The sequence below is a fragment of the Macrotis lagotis genome, chromosome 1 (genome assembly GCF_037893015.1).
Source record: "Macrotis lagotis isolate mMagLag1 chromosome 1, bilby.v1.9.chrom.fasta, whole genome shotgun sequence".
Classification (NCBI taxonomy): domain Eukaryota; kingdom Metazoa; phylum Chordata; class Mammalia; order Peramelemorphia; family Peramelidae; genus Macrotis; species Macrotis lagotis.
The window spans coordinates 78545055-78566109 of NC_133658.1; the positions used below are offsets into that span (position 1 = coordinate 78545055).

A 21055-nucleotide genomic window follows, 5' to 3' on the forward strand; every position below is an offset into this window, starting at 1 on the left:
GGCTTCCTCCCCTTCCCCGGCTGCCGCCCGCGCTCCGGCGCTGGGGAGGACGCGGGGCGAGGGATTCGGGGACCTCACCCCTGCAGGCTGCCCGGGGTCCCCAGAGCGGACCGGGGCTGCGGCTGAGCCGGCCCACCCCGCGGGGCGGCTTGGCCGGCTCTGAGACCCCGGCGAGGGGCGTCAAGCCTCGGGCCGAGGAAACTGAGGCACGGGGGAGACTTGCGGGGCTGACGCCAGAATCCAGCTCGAACCCCGAACCGCAGGCTGCCGCCTCTGCACGCTGCCGTCCCGGAGCCGCTGGCCCGCAGGAACCGGGGCGAGATATCCCCCCAACCCCGAGACCGGCCGGTCCCGTGGGCCACAGCTGCGAGCCCTCGCCTCCGGCCCTGCCTGGCCTGGGCGAGCTCCTGAGGCCAAGCTGGAGGGCAGGGAGGGAGGAGAGGGTCCCCTGTAGCCAGGGTCCTAACCACCTTATCGATGCTTTCTGGGACAATGTCCAGTAATAACAGGACCGTTTGTGTGGTCATCTCTCTGCTGCTGCTGTTGTGTGACCGTGCGTGTGGTAACCCGGGTGTGTGATCTGTGTGTGCTCACGCACATAGCTTCCATGCGTGCAAGGTCATGTACTCAGACAACCACGCATCTACCTGACTTTAGATTCGGTTCTCCATGCTGTCACAATGCATGTGATCTTGTGTTTGGAAATCCCCTCCATGTGATCTTAGATGTGTGTGCACTCACTCTGGGACTCATTTTCTTCACTTCTATGTGCATGTAAGTGTGGGCTTCCATTTGTCTGTGATTGTGAAGAAATGACAGCTTGCTGTCTGCTTTTGCGTGTGTGTGCGCGCGTGCGCCTGTGATCATTTGTTTGTTACCTGTGTGATCATTTCCATGTATGTATGTGAGCGTTTGTATGTAGGATCGTGTGAATTTGTGTATTTTTGTGACATGTGTTGTTACTTTTGTGCATGCATTTGTGTGTTTTTTCTGGTCACTTATGGGTTTGTAATTGTCTTTTTGTGCACCCATGCACACATATGTGTGTGTCTGAGACCATGTGCATGATGATTAGGATTTGCATGTGACGGTACCAGGTGATCAGCTTAGGTTCATGGTTGTGTGGGGATGTGGTCTTGTTAGATGACAGTGTTCATGATCCGAATGTGGGGTCTAACCCTCTAAGTATGATGATCTATTTGTTCCCATTGCATAACCTTTCTCTTTGATTGTATTTGATCATGTGTATAACTAACCAACCAGACTCTAGTGACTGAGTATCCTTGATATCAGTGAAAGGTACTGAGGGAAGAAGGAGGGTTTCTCTACATCTCCCAGTTGGCAGTACATGGTAGGTGGTATTAAAATGAGATGTATATATATATTTGATAAGAGCTCTATGCACACCTCTAGGCCTGAGTAGTTATAGAATGGCACAGATTATCTAGTCATCCACTTTTTATTTCATATATATATTCATATATGTATATAAAAAGAGAGAGATTATATATATATATATATATATAATACATCTATAAAAGAAGTTAGAGAAATGAAGTGACTAGTATCAATCAGAGGGAGGATTCTTTGCTTAGGGAGACAAGAAAGTTGAAGTAGAGAACGGTCTTATGAAATACGCATCTTATCTTGAGCTCACATCTGACTTGAAACTTCTAAAACTCAAACTCTCTTTTTTCTGGAAGAAGGCAGATTAGTCTTAAAAAAAAAGCAGATTTTGATAATGGAACAACTGTTAAGAATCTTCAGAGACAGGACTTGGAGAAAGTCCTACCTGACAAGAAAAGGAAAAAGAAAAGTTCCAGAGTCCCATCCTGGAAGAACCTTCATCTCATTGTGGAGATAAGATATTGAATCCAGAAAATGTTTTAACAAAACAATGAAATATAGAATATGAGAGTAGTGCTAGAGGTTTAAAGAGTTCATAGAACTCTTTAAAAAAAATCAATGTAAAGATTAATGGAGCTGTAAGTGGGTCTTGTGCCTTACTAAAAAAACTGCATAGGAAAGAATGTGACATTTTATATCAATTGTATCATTCAGTCTCTGTATCAATTGTTTTTGCATAAATATTTTTCTTTGTTACAAGGGAAGGTTTAGTGTTAGAAGCAGCAAAAGACCTGTAGCCAGAAATGCCTGTGATATAAAAACAAAAAGCATTAATAAAACATTTAAAATTAAATTTAAAAATGGATAGCAATAGTTTGCATAATATAAGGCAAAAAAGGGAATGGAGTGGCTGGAAATCCATAAAGAGAAAATTTAACTAAAGTATCAGAGGAAGGCATGAACATATCATTTACACAGAATATTCAGTCTGCTTGAAGACATTCAGTAATGGGAAATGTTGTTTCATGAAATTATAACTCTATTTTTCCCTTTAAGAGGGAAAAATTTGGATTAAAAAGTGAATTACCAGGGGCTGCTAGGTGGCGCAGTAGATAGAGCACCAGCCTTGGAGTCAGGAATACCTGAGTTCAAACCTGGCCTCAGACACTTACTAATTACCTAGCTATGTGGCCTTGGGCAAGTCACTTAACCCCATTTGCCTTGCAAAAACCTAAAAAATAAAAAGTAAATTACCCATTACCCAAAAGTAAATTACCCAAATTACTTTAAAATGTTCAAATAACTTGCGTATGGAGGATGTTCAAAATAAGCATGCCTTATCTTTATTATGCTAACTATATCCAAATTATTTCTTTGATCTATCAGTGTAGAATGTGAGTGTTAAAAAATTGACATGTTATGTAAAATCAATTTACTCTTGTCAGTTCCTGAGCATCGGTTCCCATACTTTGAACACAGAGATTTATATATATAATTTATTCATATCTATGTATCTCACTGGATATAGAATGTACTATTGATTAAAAATCACAAGGTGTGGGCCTTTGTCTTACAAATAGTAAACTGCATGAATCAAAATAACTTTTTTTCATTTCCCTGAGATATAGTTATATTTTAGTAAAGACCCAAACTTAGCTTGATTTCAAGCTCATTCTCAAAGACTTTCTATGTGTCCTTGGGCAAGTCACTTAACCTCCGTCCTGGTTTCCTCAGTTGTAAGTGAAGATAATAGTACCTACCTCCCAGGGTTGTTGTGAGGATCAAAGAAGATAATACTTGTTAAGAACTTAGCCTAGTATCTTACACAGAGTAGTTACTATATAAATACTATTTGTTGTTGTTGTTATTATTATTATTATTATTATTATTATTTTGTGTTACCTTTCAGAGAGGCAAGATATGGCTGAACAGACAGAATCTCCAGAAGTGAATAAAGAGTGCTGCATTAGAGACCTGGATTTCAATTTTCTTTCTACCACTTCTCATCTCAAAAATGAGAGATAATTGGACTGAATGTCCCCTAAGGACCAAACACATAGGTTCCTAGACATCACAATGTTACTAACAGAATGCTCTTGAAGAAATGACTTCATATCTCTGAATCTCAGTTTCTTCAGTTGTAAAATAAGGTGGTTAGATTCGATCTCCTAAGATTAGATCATAAAAATCTATTGTAGCAGCAACAATCTCAGATTCCATGATTTATGGGCAGAAGTTTTCCTTTCTGAACCAATAGAACTTTGTTCTGTCCCTAATTAAACAAATATTTAAACAAAAATTCTTTCTATATGCTAGGCAGTAGGACACAAATCACTATAAAATGTGATACATGATTTTTTTAAAGTTCAAATGTAGTGGGGGCAACTAGTTGGCACAATGGAGAGAACACCAGCCCTGGAGTGAGGGGGACCTTTGTTCAAATCCTACCTCAGATCCGTAATAATTACATGTGTGACCAGAGTTACTTAACCTCATTGCCTTGCTAAAAAAACAAGTTTAAGGTGTAAGATGTGTATAAATAAGGTTTTCAAATGGAGGAATTAGGGAAGGCTTCCTGAAGCAGGTGGCAACTTGGTTGAACTTTGAAAGTTAGGTAAGAATTCAGTCTACTTTACAGGCAAAGGAAATGGTTTGAGCAAAGATCCAAAGGTAAGAATACAGAATACAGGATTAAGTGACTTCTCCAGGGTCACACCAGTTAGTAAGAGTCTAAGGTTGGATTTTAACTCATGTATAGGGGTTGGCAATAGTCTAATGTAAGCAGGAACAGAAGTAGATAAAGTAAGAAAGGCAAGGTCACACTAGCCTTATGTGACCTAGTGATAAGTAAAGAGCAGAAGGGACTTAGCCAGAAGGAAGTCTAGTTGGGCAGTTAGAGGCAGAAATATCACATTACAATTATCCAGGCAAGTTGCAATGAAAACTTGTACCAAGTAGTAACAGTAAGAATAGGGAGTCAGGGACAAATAGGCAAGATTGTGTGAAGACAGAATTAACAGATTTAAATTTAGGGAGTGAAGAAGTTAGGCAAGGAAGTATAAGAATTATTTGAAGTTCTGAAATAAAAGAGAAAAGGTGGATGATTATTATTAGGTGGACTCTTGGTAGTGTTTGAACTTTGATTCTCACAGAGCTAGAACAACTTATTAGAAAAAATTTACTATTTTACAGTAGAATGTGTTCTTCAGTCATGCACATACAATTCTTAATGACTTCATTTGGGGTATTCTTGGCAAAGATAATGGAGTGATTTATCATTTCTTTCTTCAATTCATTTTACAGATGACTAAATGAGGCAAACAGAATTAAATGACCTCTCCAGGGTCACACCAGCTAGTAAGTATCTGAGGTTGAATTTGAACTCATGAAGATATGTCTTCCTGGCTCCACGTCTAGCACCCAATCCACTGTGTCTCCAAGCTTCCCTCGAAATCTACCATAGATAATTTAATTCAAATCTATCATAGATAAATTAAACTTCCATCAGAAGTCCTTAGTTGTTATTCTTTGTCTTTTTTAAAAAGGATCGATGACATCATAGTTGATGTCTTGACTTGCATGTGAATTGGATTTATGTGAGGCCCAGCTACACAAAGTTCTCAGTCTTATTCTCTCTTCCAGAGTCATAGAATTGTAATGGCAGTACAAAAGTCAATATTACTGGCTATACCAATGACCTTGGCATGGTTAATGTTTAACCAAGTTCTAAGCACTCTACAACACCTGCTTTAGCCACCTTCATGGCCATTGTAGCAAATTGTTCTCTTCTGTCCATTCAACTTAGGAACAGCTTCACATACTTGGAATAGACCATCCCCTAACTCACTGCGAGGTTTAAGACCTGTCAGTTACTCTCCACCTAGTTTAGCCTATGTGCCACCCCTGTTTACTGGGGTGTAGCCACTCTGCATGCTACAGTTTCTTGGAGCCATGGATAAGAGTTGAGTAAATCAGGTGGATTAATAAAGGTAGATGAGCTGTCTTGTAAAGGGTGTAAACACCCCATATGTCCCAAGTACATAGCAAATGAAGAGCTTAGTATGGACATTTGCCACAAAGTTTAGCCATAAAAGCTGTCAACAAGAAGACAAAGGATTAAAATTCTTAGTATGGAACTTTTCAGGCCTATTTTTTCTAGTATTACATTGTCTCTGCTCTATACTCACTGCCTATTCCAGACATTGTCATTCTCCCTGACAACATCCCATTTCTTTTCTGACAAACAACCTTCTGTCTTAAAATCTAAGCACAATGGTGTCTCCTGACCTTTGCCACCAGAACTGTAAAGCTTTTTGGACATTTCTACACCCAATCCCATGTTGGCATCCCTGAACTTAACAAAAGAAGGATTGATTGTGGAGTCTGGAGTACCACCTTGGTACCTGGTGATAACATAGCTTCTTCAACAGCCAGTTATGGGGGCAGCTAGGTGGCGCAGTGGATAAAGCACCAGCCTTGGAGTCAGGAGTACCTGGGTTCAAATCTGGTCTCAGACATTTAATACTTACCTAGCTGTGTGGCCTTGGGCAAGTCACTTAACCCCTTTTGCCTTGCAAAAAAACCTAAAAACACAAAACAACAACAACAACAACAAAAACCCAGCCAGTTATGATAGACTAACATTATTTCTTTTTTTTAAAGAGGGTCGATGAAGTATATCTAGATTTCAGAAAAGAACCGAATTCTCATACAATCCTTGTGGAAAAGTAAACAGATATGATCTGAATTATAGCAGAATTAAATGAATTTGGAATTGATATGCTGGCCTAGTAAAAAGAGTATTCATTAATGGGATGTTGGGGGGGGATATTTTCTCTGATGCCTCATTAAATCATGGAAACAATCTTGGATTTTTAAAGACTCTGCCAGTGGAATACAAACTTTGGCACATTCTACCCTCATAGAAAGTCTTTGAATATAGGTGAGAGTGGGAAGAAATATCATCTTTCTTAGGAGCAGCTTAATTAAGTACAGACAGGCTTCACACCAATAGACCGAACTCTTGGTGATGATTTCTTTGGCCAAGGCAATCTATCACATAAAAAAAATATGATTTGGACATTTGTAATATGTACTACCCTTCCAGATGGTCAGTGGTAGAATGAAGAAAAGGGTGCTAAGAATCACAGTTTTTAGACTATATTTTATAAAGATATCTATTTTGCTAAATATATCTTTAAATATAAATCTATGATTCATAATTTGTTACATATTATAAATTATATAAATTACAATGATTTATATTATATATAATTTATCTATACAAATAAATATATTTGCTAGATATTGCTATATCTCTAGCAAAAAAAAAAAATCAATGATGCCAACAGTTCTAAATACCAAAGCATCCAACAGGGTATGGCTGTTGGGATTCTAAATAAATAGTCCTGTTCAATGACCAATAAGTAGATATTCTAGTGAAGGAACTGAATTTTTCAGCCTTTACATTTTCACTATTTAAAAAAAATTAAAGGAGAGAATTACAAGATAAATGGAAGAATGATTGTTCAGAGATTCTCCTTAGAGAAGCAAATAAAGGTATTGGCAGATTTAGTTGAATAGTGTTCATAATAGTAACAAGAATCATTTCATGTAATATTTGTTCTCAAATTACATTCTTTTTGATGAATATTTACAAAAAGATTATCGTGAAAACACTAAAAGGAGGAAGATTTACATGAAGATGAAGAAATTATAAGAAGAGCTTGCTAAAAGGTCTACAAATTAAACTAATGTATACTTTGATGAAAGTGAGAGTAGTTAAAAGTGTTAAAAAAATATGTCTCAATCATAAAAAATGAGAGAAGCCCACACTGATACATCATGAATATTTCCTTTGATAAAAGTACTAGAATATACTTGATATAACAAGAATTGAATAACATCACTGAAAAGTGAAATTGATTCTATTTGAGGAGACAGACTAGTGACTTGTTGGAGAAAAGATTAAAGTTAATACAAGATTAAAAGGAAGAATAATAAAGTAAGATTGGAGGGCCTGTGGGAAGACAGGCATATTAATGAACTATTCTTAGAATTGTGAATCAATTCAACTGTTATGGAAAATAATTTGAAATAATGGAAGAAAATTTACCAAACATATCATATTCTTTGATCCACAGACCTCGCTATTGAAAATATACACTAAGGAGGCTTAAAAAATATATTCATAGCATCACTGTTAGTGCCAAAGAAAAAAATGGAAATGAAATTGGGGCATGACTGATTAAACTGCGTAAACAGAATATTATTGCACTGTAAGAAATGAAAAATACAGCAAATTTGCTGCAACATTTTCACACCATTACACATTTTTTCCCAGCTCCCCTTTATGTGCTGGAAGGCAAGAGACACCTACCCCTTGGAACATGAGTAGGCATATTATGGGCCATGGACTAAACCAAACCCAACTCACCACCTGTTTTTATAGCTATACTCATTCATTTATGAATGTCTATGGGTGCTTTTATGCTACAATAGCAGAATTGAATTGATTGATCTCATTGCAATGACAATTTCATAATTCATGCACAAATCATAATTCAACAGCATTAAGTGCTCAGTCCATTATCATGCTGTGACACTTTATTCATTACCAGTCAATGCCAAGCATGTCAAAGAGGAAAAAAATTATTATGGTTTTTAGAGCTCAGGACCAAGAAATCATTTTCTCCCCCTGTACAAGAAGAACCATCCTCAGCAGCTATTATGGCACACTTAATGACTTTACAAATTAGCTTTTGCTGCAAACTTGATGTTTCATAATGATTTCAAGACAAATTACAAGACAAAAGATGGTTTTGATGAGAAACTTACACTTTGTTAAAGTCAATTCAGGCATTAGGTGTCAATGTGGATATAGCACTAGGCTTGGTGTCAGGAAGCCCTGGATTCATGTACAGTCTCTGAACCTTAATAACCATGGAATCCCAAAGAGTCAAACATACCTGAAATGACTGAATAGCAACAAAAGTCAATTCAATGATAATTAATGTTGCTTAAATCATAAATAATGTCAATATACTTTCTGTTCCATCAAAACTTAAAAGAAGAAGCTAGATCTCCATTCGCAAACAAATTTGCAGTAAATGTATTTTCCAAGCTCAGGTTATAGTTCCAAAAGCAAGATCTAACAGTTTGGATCTTTATATCAACATAAGAGTTCCATTTTTCAAAATTTGTTTAATTGTACAATTGTTGACCTTCCACCTAACCTTCAATTGGAGGTTATTAATTTGCAATATTAATTAATCTACAAACAAAAGGCAGATATCAAAATAATAATTTAACCCCTGAAATGTTCCAAGCAAAATATATTAACAATTAAAATTATATTCTCACAGATTGATAACAATATTTAGCTGCCTGAGAAGACATTTTCAAAGATGAAATACATAAAATTTCATTACAGATCAACATTAAGAGATGAATATTTGCAATTGATTTTATTGACAAGGCCCACTAACTTTGAACTACAATTAAGTAAACTACTATTTCCTTCAAAAAATAATTCCATTCTCACTAGTAGGCCTATATTTGTAAAAAAAATTCAATTATTCTTATTAAATTTTTAATTTCATGAACAAAATTTAACAAAATTGTTTTCTCTCTTTTTATATTAAGAACCTGCATAGGGGTAGCTAGGTGCTGCAGTGGATAGAGCACCAACCCTGGAGTCAGGAGTACCTGAGTTCAAATCCCACCTCAGACACTTAATAATTACCTAGCCAAGTGGCCTTGGGCAAGCCACTTAACCCCATTTTCCTTGCAAAAAAAAAAAAACTTAAAAAAATTTTTTTACAAAAAGAACCTGCATAGAATCCTTCATTTTGACTCTTGGCCCTCAAAGTCTAAAACAGTTACCATCTGACTCTATACAGAAAAAAAAATTGATTAACCCCTGCATTATAATATAAACTTCTTTGACAGAAGGAATATTACAAGAACATAGCACAGCAAGTGACATGTGCTAAGTACTTGATAATTTATCTAGTTCAAAGACACTTGAGATTTCTATGAAGATACAAAGGGAAGTCAGAAGATCCAAGAGAAGAATATATCTTTACTACACTATATCAACAAAAAGAACTTAGATTTATTCTTAAGCTTAGGAATTTTTTTCTTGCTTACTCATGTATCCAGCCATATACTTTGCCCCAGCTGCATTCTTTTTTTTTTTTTTTGGTGATTAGACTCTTGCCATAGTTTTGGATGGGATGACTCCTCCTGCTCTCCCTCCTCCTCCCCCACCTTCTTTTTCCCCAGTCCTTGACTGGACCAAAACCTTGAATCAATATCAGTTCTCTTACTCAGTCCCTGGCTTTTGCATGCATCTCTTGGAGATACACTGTCCTAACCCCTTTTCCATCTTCTGCAATTACCCACCAAGAATTGGCTTTGTCCTCTGATAGACCCTAACCAGATATCAGAGGTCACTTTAGCTTTTGGCCTCTTAGAGGACGCCAAGGCATAAGCAACCTTATTATCATCCCTCTCCTATCTGTCTCCTTGGTCTGTTATCTACTGAGAGTTGGCTTTGTTTCCTGCTGAAGCTCCCATTGACTTATGATCCTGTTTGCTCAAGATAAAGAGTCAGACCACCATCATGAGATCGCCTGCAGGTTTTTTACTTTATTCTTGAAGACAGCAGGAGTGAATGCGAAAGGTTATTGCTATTTTTCTTTGGTTTTTATAGGACCTTTGCTTATCTGGTGCTCTTTTTCCTCCTTGTTTATGTATTTCTCTGAAATCTTTCACATTGCAAATCTGTGCCAAAAATACAGATGGCCTCCCCTCCCTCTTTTTAAGTAACACTATTTTTTCCAGTAATTTCAAGAGTGGAGAAGTGTCTTTGTCTTTGCTTTTTCTTCTAGGAGTGAGACTAGTCTTCACATTGTACACTCTTTGCAGGTTACTACAAAATCCTTCCTGATATCCATACTTATTAGAAAAGAGGCAGGGACTACTAGGTGGTATAATGGATAGAGCACCAATCCTGGAGTCAGGAGGACCTGAGTTCACATGTGACCTCAGACACTTAATAGTTACCTACCTGTGTGACCTTGGGCAAGCCACTTAACCCCATTGCCTTGCAAAAAAAGAGAGAGGCTGGGGGGGGGGGGCGCTTCAGTCTTTTGTTGTTCTCCCTAGCAGCTCCCCTGAAGAACTAGGGATTAGTCATAGTTCACCATCTTTCAAAACTCTCTTAGAGCTTAAACTCTATATGTCTCTTTTTAATCTTGTCTAATTATGCCACTATACCATTCTTTTACATTTATTTTAACAACAATTTCCTTTTCTTCCAGTCTGCCTTTTGTCATGGCCTCATTTTACTTTCAGTCATACTTGATTCAATTATGATCCCTTCAATCCTGTAATTCCTCATTGCCTTGAACATACTAAATATATCCTTCAAAACCCCAACCTTCTGTGATTCCCACCATCAGATTTCTGTACTCTTATTAGCAAATTTCCAAATACTACTGGAGAAACTTATAAAGCCATATTGAGTTCATTATTCGTTAATACTATTTAACTTCCAATTGACCTTTCACTACAGCACAATTCTTTTATTTTGCTCTTAATGACTCCCTATTACATCGCCCATATTAGTTACTCCCTATGTTCTCTTTTTCTTTAAATTTTAAATATATTTCTATCATATTTCTCTTCATTCTGAGCAAATAGACTCTCCTTGCATTACTGAGATCAAATACATCTCAGATGATGTCTCTCAATTCCCTTCCACACTTTTGTTCTTTGCCATTTTTTTTCTTTTCATTTTTCTCAAAGTTTGTTCCTCCATGTAGCCCTTGATTCTATTTTCTTCTGTCTCCTCTTTGACTTTTCGGCATTGTCCTCTTTTTATGTATCTTCAATATCCCCTAATTCTCCCCATTCTCCTGTACTGGAACCTTTCCTTTCTACAAACATTTTTGTCTCTTTCTTATCCTTGAAAAAAGAAAAAGAAAACCCCTTTCTTTCACTAATCCTTCACTACTGAACTTTCTGAAAGAATAGTCTATTTTTGATGCTTCTGCTTACTCAATACCATCTTCCTCCTCATTGACTTCTGTATACTTCATTCTACTGAACAGATCTTTTTTAAAATCTCCTAATAACCTCCCTTTCAGTGAGCTCAATTGTCCAGCTGTCTCTTTCTGTATTTGTGAACAACCCTCTACTTCTAATTCAGGAGTCCTTAGCCTTTTTTTTGTGTCATAACCTCAGCCTCTGTTAGTCTGATACTGTCTGTGAACCCCCTTTCAAATTAATGTTTTTAAATGAGTAAAAAACAAATTGTTTTGAAAGAAATTAATTATTTTGAAATATAATAATCAAAATATTTTTCAAAAAATTTCATAGAACCTAGGTTAAAAAAGCCTGTTTGAGTAGTCTCACATACATTGATATCCAAAACACTTCATTTTGTTGGCTCTCCCCCTGACTTCTATGACTGCTTTTTCCGGTGGACTCTGACATATTCTAGGCAGCAGTGACACAGTGGATATTCTCAAACTCTAGGAATGGAGTTAGGAAGACTCATCTCAGGCCTCAGATGCTGAGTGTAATCCTGGGCAAGCCGCTTAGCCTTGTTTGCCTCAGTTACTCATATGTAAAATAAGCCGGAGAAGAAAATGGCAAATCACTCCATTATCTTTGCCATGAAAAACTTGACCAAAATGGGGGTCACAAAAAATTAGATAGAACAGAAACAACTGAACAACAACAACAACGTCCCTCTTCTATCCCACTAAATTTGGTTACTCCGTAAGGCTTTGACCTTGGCTATATTAATAGTCATTCAATTTTCTTAGCTAAAGCCATAAATTCAACTAGCACTTTGATAAAAATAAAGACCCTAAAATCTCTCTCCCTGGCTCCAACATTCCCTAGAAGTCTAGCCTCACATTATCAGCTGCCTGATCATAATCTCTACTTGCGTCACCCTGGCAGCTCAAACCTAACATTCCCAAACAAAGTTCATTATGTTATACCATAGCCCACTTCTAAACATTGTTTTAGTCATAGCATCATGAGCTTAACCAGACTTTAAATCTCAAGACATCCTTGACTCCTTCCTTTTTCTTACTCCCCACATTCAATCAGTTGCTTAAAATTACTGGTCCTACTTATGTGATATCAGTTTTATCCCTCTCCTCCTTTTTGCTGTCACAGATACAACCCTAAGATGATCTGTATCTCACTCTCAGACTTTTACATGATCTTTCTTCTTGCATTTTTCGATTACAAATTCATTTTTCATACTGCTGTTAAAATACTTTCCCTAATGTATAGACCCAATCTAGTCATTCTCTTAGATAAAAAACCTTTTAACAATTCTATCAAATAAATTGTTCACTCTTTACCCTCATATTCATATCCTTCCATAATCCAGTTTTCCAGCGACTTTCCAAGCTTTGTTTCATCCTATTCTCTGTTATATACTCTGCTCTCCTGCTCAACTAAAATTAAATTGTGAGCTAGGTGGTGCAGTGATAGAGTACTGACCTCAGAATCAAGAGAACAGGAGTTCGAATCCAGCCTCAGACATTTGACTCTTACTAATTGTGTGAGTTTGGGCATGCCACTTAACCCTGATTGCCTCACGTCTAGGGCTATCTCCAGTCATCTTGATTCATATCTGGCCGCTGGTCCCAGATGGCTCTGGAGAAGAAAGTGAGGCTGATGACTTAGTTCAGCACCCCCTCACCTAAATCCATTCCATGTGCTTATCATGGCATCATCTCCCTGATACTGTGGTCTTCTTTGAAAATGAAGGACAAACATAATCAGTCCTTTCCTCTAGTCTCTTCATATCGTTTGTGTGTATGTGTGTGTTTGTGTGTGTGTGTGTGTGTGTGTCTTTGCCTTTTTTATCCCATTCTCTGAATTTATAATAGACAGCACTCTCTATTTCCCTGCCATCTTCTCTCACTGGTGCCATCTTCCTCATGAAAGCTAATCTGAACTCCCCCCTGCTGGAAGTGATGATTCCCTCCTCATCTATGCTTATGTATGGAACTCTTTTTGTATTCATTTCAGGCTATTGTTGGTGGTGGTAGTAGTTGTTTTTTTGTTTGGGATTTTTTTTTGCTTTTTTTTCTGTTTCATCTCATCTTCTGGTTTATAAGCTACTTAATGACAGGTTCTCTGCACATTTTTTATTTCCAGTGTCTAGTGCAGTGACTCATACAAAGTATGTTCTCAATGTTACTGACTTGAATTTAATTTATCATTTCAAAATATATTTTAGAGGTAAAAGATCTTCCAAAACGTCAGGCTCATGTTCAACATGGTGACATTACCTATTTCCTACTTTGTGCAGAATATGAGGGATTTGATATGAGAAAACTCATGAGAGACAGAATGATTTCTATGTTCAAATATTTGATGAGTTATCATGTGGAAGATAGAGTAATCTGATTCTATTTGATTCCAGAGGTCAGAACTAAGACCAGTGGGAAGAAGTTAAAGGAAGACAGATTTCAGTACAGTATGATATATGCAAAACAGAAATCTACTTTCCCTCAAGATACCAGCCCTTCCTCATTTCTTGTTAAGATAGTTGACTGCAAATCTCAGGATCGCCCCCCATCTCTTTCTATATCTTTCTATATCCAATTAATCTTTAGACCTGTGGGTTCTACCTTTGAAATATCTCTGGAATCTTCCTTTTCCTTCCTGTTCACACTGCTACTTAGTATTTATGATACCTAAGTGAGCAATATTTTTTTTTCTTTAGGAATCATTAACATTCAAAAATATGACTGAATTTCACTGGGGGCAGGAAAAACTGGAGTCTTCTCGAAAGGACTATACAAGGAAATAATGCTGAGGAACTGTAGGAACCTGGTCTCATTAAGTAAGATGATTTTCATATGTTAGCATCTGTCATTTGGGTGTATTCATTTCCCAATTCCTAGGATAGTTTGTTTTCTCCAGACCAAATATCAGATTCAAAAACCAGTGTTGTATCATCCCTTCGACTTCACTTACATGCATCCCATGCATACCCATCCATTACCAAAACTTGCTTTTATTTTTGCAATATTTCTAGTATATATCCCTCCTCTGCTTACATAGCTGCTATCCTAATACAGTCCCTCTTCACTTCACATGTGTACTTTTGCAATGACCCTCAGATTTTTATCTAAGGTTCTTATGGCCCAGTAGAAGTGAAAACACAGGTACTTTAGGTTCATAATGTAGGGAGATGGAAATGTGAGTGTCAACTAGACCTGTCTGGTCTACAATTATTCTATAATTTGTTATACTTTTTATCTGTAACCTTTAGGGCTCATGAGATCATGTTAGGTCCTAATGGTTAGCTGAATGGGAGTAATTCTTGTAGCTCCTAGGTGTTTTACCAGTGAAGAACAAAAATTCTCTGAAGCCAAATTATTAAACTGAGATTATTAGTGGTTGGGAGTTGTTATGTGTATAACCTCCTGTGCCCAGAATTGCTATTTTCTCTTTTTGTAAATAGAACAGAGATTGAACTGAGTATATCCCAGAAGAGTGACACAATATTCATTCACCTTTCTCTTTTCAACTTCCTCCTGCTATGTTGCAGACACTACCAACTGGATTTCTGGAGGAGCAAAGGGTTCAGAGTTTCTTGATCCAACTATCTTTTCATTGGTTTCTGTTTACCTGAGGTGAATTAGGTAAGGGGGTAAAAAAGGGAAGAAGTTCAGGACTCTTGGGAGCAGTGTCAGGAGAGAAGGGGAAGGGACCTTATATTTCATTTATTTTATTTTCATTCCAAACTTTACAAACACAAATAAATATACATTTGCATCTACCAAGTAAAACAAAAAATATGACTGTATATGAAACTGTTACTTGAAGCTTGTTTTTTCTTTTTTATGTATATAATAAATTTAATGTGTAATTTGAAAAGTCATCCTGCATATGTATTTTCTTCTGACCTTTCTTCTATTCTCTTTTGTTCATTAAAAATACTTCAATGATCTTTCTTTTTTCCTTTATTGGGCAATTTTATTGCTAGCATCCCTCTTTTTTCCACTCTTAGAGGAAAAAAAATCTCCAAAAATGCATAATATGGCAAAATAAATTCCTACATTGCAAAAGTGCATCTCTTGAGTTGGAAACTGAGTAGATTCCATTGCTAGCAGATTCAGAAACAGCCAACTTATGCTCTGGTTGGATGATCACTGATAACTACGTCTCTCACTGACTTTCATCCTTCAGATAAGGGGAAAAAAGAGTCAATTTCTACTAGGCCTTGGGACAGAATCTGTGGATCATCTTTATCCTTGACTTCTAAAGGCTTTTGTTCAAGTGTGTATTAATCTCCTGGTTGAGTATGAGTTGTTTCTTATTATCTTATATTATTAGAGAGTTTTAGAGTTCACAAGACAGTATACAAACAATTCATTGGAATTTTTAGAGGATGATTTGATCCAAGTCCCTGTGATTCCCTGCTCTCTTCCTACCTCAGCTTTTCCCACCCCTCCCCTACCTTTTCTGTTTTTTATTTACAAGCAAAGTTGTTTTATTTTCCAGCTCTAAAGAGAAAAGTACAGGGACTCACTTCAACACCACTTTTACTTATTCTTTACATATGAGGATTGAATCAAATCTGACTATCATTTATACTAATTTTGGAGCACCCTTCCTTACTACTCTCTGAACTGTCAGCTTCTTTATCTTTATTATTTCTTTACAATCTTTAAGACCTTAAATACTGTTTATGCAACTGAAGATTCTGGAATCTTCCTGTTAATTTTGATTTCTCTCTGCCTACAGAACTAATTAGTAGATTCTCTGCCTGGATTTGAATGGATATGATTCCTTCTTAAGGAAGCAGATCTGAACCCTAGAATAAAGATTTCCAGATGAAGAGACATTGTCCTTGAACAAGGAGATGGCCACCTCTAGGAGTACTCATGATCCACATTTAAAAGAACAAGATGAGGTTTTGAGAATGACTTATTCTGACAAAAATGAAATCCTTTTAAAAAGAAACAATTTTGAAACTGCAGTCTCTCATCGTAACTTCAGGCACTTTCAATACAGAGAAACAGTTGGACCCTATAAAACCCTTGGCCAACTTCGAGAACTCTGCCATCAATGGCTGAGACCAGATCTTCACACGAAGGAGCAGATCCTGGAAATGCTGGTATTAGAACAGTTTTGGGCAATCTTGCCTGGAGAGATCAGGACTTGGGTAAAGTCACATCATCCAGAGAATGGGGAAGAGGTGGTGAACCTGATAGAGGATTTGGCTCAAATGCTTAAGGAGGAAGGTAAGACTTAAAAAGACAGGGAGAAAGCATGAGGTTGTAAAAAAAGGAAATAAACCCCTGAAGATGGAGCAGTTAGTGTGGCAGATATTTGGAAAGATAATAGTGGGATGGCAAATATCTAGAGGGTAGAATAACTGGCACAAGACATTCTACCTGCCCAAGATGAATATTTGAGCATTCAAATAGTCCTCTATGAGCAACAACTTATGTGAAATCACAGAGGAGAAACCATTCTCCACTTGAAATTCCAGCTTTGGTTTTAATAATGTGGAATAGATATATGTAGCTTACCAGCATGAAAATCTTCTACAGAGGAGGTTTCCCTCCAAATGTTAATGTCATTCAGCTTATAAATGCAAAAAAGAATCCAGAATGATAATTTGACTTGTATGTCTTGCTCTTGTCTACATTAAGAAGACCACACAAAATTTCTGACTTCTGTCTTTGTCTTTTTCACTAGATTAATGTTACTCAGTTGCCCAGCTGTATGTGGCAAACTTATACCAGTTCAAAAAACTTTTACAACTTTTATTTTTTTAAACCAGACAAACCCTTTTAACTCTTTATTCTACTCCTTCTCCCTATGCCTTTATCCTTTCATCCCTGCTCTATTTTTTTCTCTCAGTTCTTTCATATCTTCCTTGTCTCTTTCTCCTAATCTACCATAATGAAATTGTAAAGAACAGAGTGAGCCATGGTAAAGACTTTAGATATTTTATAAATCCACAGTATTTTTTTGGTTGAGTAAATTGCATTAAATCATCTTAGCTCTGATTTTAAAGCCGGCGTTTTGTTTATTTGGATCTGCTTTCCATAAAAAAGTTGAAAAATTGATCCTCAAATTCTGTAAAAGAGGAAAGGGGCTTAGAGAGAATTTGATCTGTATTCTTCCAATCACGTTATAAAAATATTTACTCAATAGAGCAAAATCTTAAAGTCTTTATAGAGCTTTATGGAGCTTTTGAGATTGATATTCAATCAGTTAGTAAACCATAATTCTATCCTCTGAAATCTCTTGTGACTCCAAAAATGAATTTGGAACTATAATTATTGATGTCCCTGGTCCTTTCTTCTGATCCTAGGAAAAGAGCTATTTCTGGGTTTTCGTTACCTTTTTGTTTATAATTAAGGCTAATGGTGGGTGGAGAGTTCTAGTGTGGATTTTGACAAAAAAGGTTTTGTGTCCTTTATATCTTCATTGTCCTTCCCTAGTTCTGCCTTCTCAGGACTCTGCCCTTCTCCAGGAAGAGGAAAGAATAGACCCTGAATTCATGACAGTCAATTCCCAGGTAAGTTGAGGTTTCCCCTTTTTCTTGAAATCTTAATTTTTACAGTTTGAAAGGATATTTTTCCTTTCATTGTTCCAGAACCAAGGGAATTTAGTCCACTTAAGCAGCTAAAGATTTCATAAAAATAATTTCCACTCATCTAGTGTCTTCTTTCAGGATTCTTCTATCTACCCAGACTTCATTCAAGATTGGAAAGGAAAAGTTAGTAAAATACTTTACTTGCCTTGATGATAATTTTCTACTTCAAAAAATAGAATGTACAACAAGAGAAACTCTTCTGAATCTTATTCTAACTAGTAAGGCAAAGAATTGGTGGTTCAAGTAGAAATGATGCCTGGAGGCACGTAACCATATCATGTTAGAATTTGTGAGATCCATAATTACTCAAAAGAGTTTGACTAAGTTGTATACATGGGAAAAAATTTATGAAGGCTGCCTATTGTCCATTATCAAATGCATATTTGAATAGACAATCTGTAGAACTCATCCATACATCTGAGATAGCTAGAGGATGGGGGCCTGAAGTTAGTGAAACTCAAGTTCAAACCTAACCTCAGACACTAACTAGCTGTATGATCATGGGTAAATCATTTAATGCTGTTTGCCTAAATTTCCTTGACTCATAAAATGAACTAGAAAAGGAAATGGTGAACTACTTCAATATCTTTGTTTAGAAAAATCCTAAATGGGGTCAAGAAGTTTCAGGTTGACTGAAAAACAACTGAACAACATTGCTCAATATAAGTCTGTAGTGTGATGTTGCTTAAAAATCTGAATTGATCTTGGGCTAGACTAAGAGAAGTAAAGCTTCCTGGAGTAAGGAGATGATAGTCTCTTTGCCCTTATGAGAAGACATCTGCAATATTATGTTCAGTTCTACAGTTTAGGGATTATATTGATGTGCTAGAGATTTTCCAGAAAAGGGTAACCAGTTTGCTCTAGTTCCTTGAACCAATTAAATCCCAAGGACTGTTTAATTATCCTTTAAGGAAAAGAAACAGTCTAACCTACATTGTGGCAGATAATCCTTCCACATAAACTGGTTGTAATCAGCACTATGTTATTCACAAACAGAAACATCTGAAGGACCTCAACCATCCATAAAGACTCATTCTGTGCTGAATTTCCTTCATGACAATGGTGAACACCTTTGGCAAGGATGCATCTCTATATTTAATATCTTGCTTGTTAGTTATGATCAGAGGTCATTGAAAAAGATTCTAATTTTACTTTTCAAGAAATCATACATGTTGGAAAAGAATCTATAAAGACTTTAAGATTTTGCTCTATTGAGTAAAATATTTTTATAAGCATAGTGAGATCTTATATATATTGTAATCTATTGATTGTGAGATGATAAAGATGCACTTTGCTGTGAGATGTTTCTTGCGAAAATATACTCATTATCTTTTCATCCAAAGGTGATCTACCTAGGTGGATGAGTCTGTGAATTATAAAAAATTTATTAAAAGGAAAAAATATGAGCTGATAGATATTGATATTCTCTCAGTCATCTTTTTTGATACTAAGGTCTGAAATATTTATCGTGCCTTTGCTATATTTTTCTCCATTAATTTTCTTCTTTGGTTCTCCTCAATCAATTATTTGTTGTCTGTCACAACTTCTGTAACCATTTAATCTATTCCAACTGTTTTTCTGAACTTTGCTTTCTACAGTACTATTTCTACAAATACTATTAGACTGTAATGAGAATCTAAATTGGCTCTCACAACCTTTAATGTAAAAGAGTCTGTTATAAATAAAATCTTTGCAGATTGTTAAAAAATTATGTTTTCTTCCTTATAATTTCATCCTGTAATACTGTCAGATGTCTTCATTTAGTTAGCTCTTTGGCCAAACTTTCTATAAATGGACTTTCCTCTCACTGTTTCATCAATTGATACTCCTCAGAGTCTTCCCTTACTCTATTTCATTAGATTTTATATTTTCTTTTCCTTTCAGTAACAATGATAGGATATAATTCTTTCATTTATTTATTTTTAAAATTTTTTATTTTGACTTCCAAATTCTCTATCTTCCTTCCAACTATTTCCCTGTCACTGGGAAGGCACACAGTATAATATCAGTTATACATGGGAAGTAATGCAAAACATATTTCCATATTAATAATGTTGTGAAAAAATAATAATAAAAACCAAGAAACATAAGAAAATAAAAAACATGCTTCAGTCTGCACTCAGTTCTCTCTCTGAAGGTGGATAACATTTTTTTTTATCATAGGTCTTTTTGAATTGCTTCTTAATATTTTCTTTATCAGAGTAGCTGTATTTCACAGTTGGTCATCATTACAATATCGCTATTACTGTGTACAACATTCTTCTGGTTCTACTCACTTCACTTTCCATCAGTTCATATAGGTCTTCCAGAAAACATCCTGCTTATCATCTCTTATAGCATAATACTATTCCATCAGCATCAGTTACTACAACCTGTACCTAACTGATACACATCCCCTCAATTTCCAATTCTATACCACACAAAAGAGTTACTTTTCTATATATATGTGCATATACATATAATTATATATAATTTTAGATATGTTTATATTTTCTTAAAATATTAAAATTAAATTGAAATATTTTGTTACATATATTAAAGATATTTATATTTTTATTCATATAGGTCTTTTTTTCCTTTTTTCTTTGATATCTTTGGTATACTGATCTTGTACTGGTATTACTAGGTTAAAGAGTATTCACAATTTTATTGTCCTTTGAGCATAGTTCTAAATTATTCTCTAAAGTTGGACCAGTTCACAACTTTATCAACAGTTCATTAGTGTCCCAATTTTTCCATATGCTTTTCAGAATTTATCATTTTCTATTTCTGTCATGTTATCCAATTTGATAGCTATGGTATGATACCCCAGAGTTGTTTCAGTTTGCATTGCTCTATTCACTAGTGATTTAGAGCATTTTTCTCATGTGACTATGATAGTTTTGATTTCTTCTTCTGAAAACTGCCTGTTTATATCCTTTGACCTTTTAATCAATTGGAGAATGGTTTTTATTTTTTATAAATTTGGCTCATTTCCTTGTATATTTGGTAAGTGAGACCTTTAATTTAGGAACTTGTAAATTTTCCCCTAACTTGCTACTTTCC

At 36.1% G+C, this 21055-nt stretch overlaps 1 protein-coding gene across 9 annotated transcripts in view; it reads left to right on the forward strand.

Moving 5' to 3' along the window:
* The window catches only part of LOC141500231 (zinc finger protein 483-like), a 37311-nt gene that overhangs the window by 126 nt on the left and 16130 nt on the right, over window positions 1–21055 (forward strand). The window contains exons 1-6 of one of the 9 annotated variants that reach the window (XM_074203247.1): window positions 10–3497; window positions 4651–4704; window positions 14114–14233; window positions 14945–15038; window positions 16144–16643; window positions 17856–17932. In XM_074203247.1, coding sequence (XP_074059348.1) covers window positions 16262–16643; window positions 17856–17932 — 459 coding nt within the window. In that variant the 5' untranslated portion in view covers window positions 10–3497; window positions 4651–4704; window positions 14114–14233; window positions 14945–15038; window positions 16144–16261. Of the gene's footprint in view, window positions 1–9; window positions 4705–14113; window positions 14234–14944; window positions 15039–16143; window positions 16644–17855; window positions 17933–21055 lie in introns of those variants that run through there. The other 8 variants (XM_074203256.1, XM_074203265.1, XM_074203274.1 and 5 more) reach the window with 8 other exon arrangements.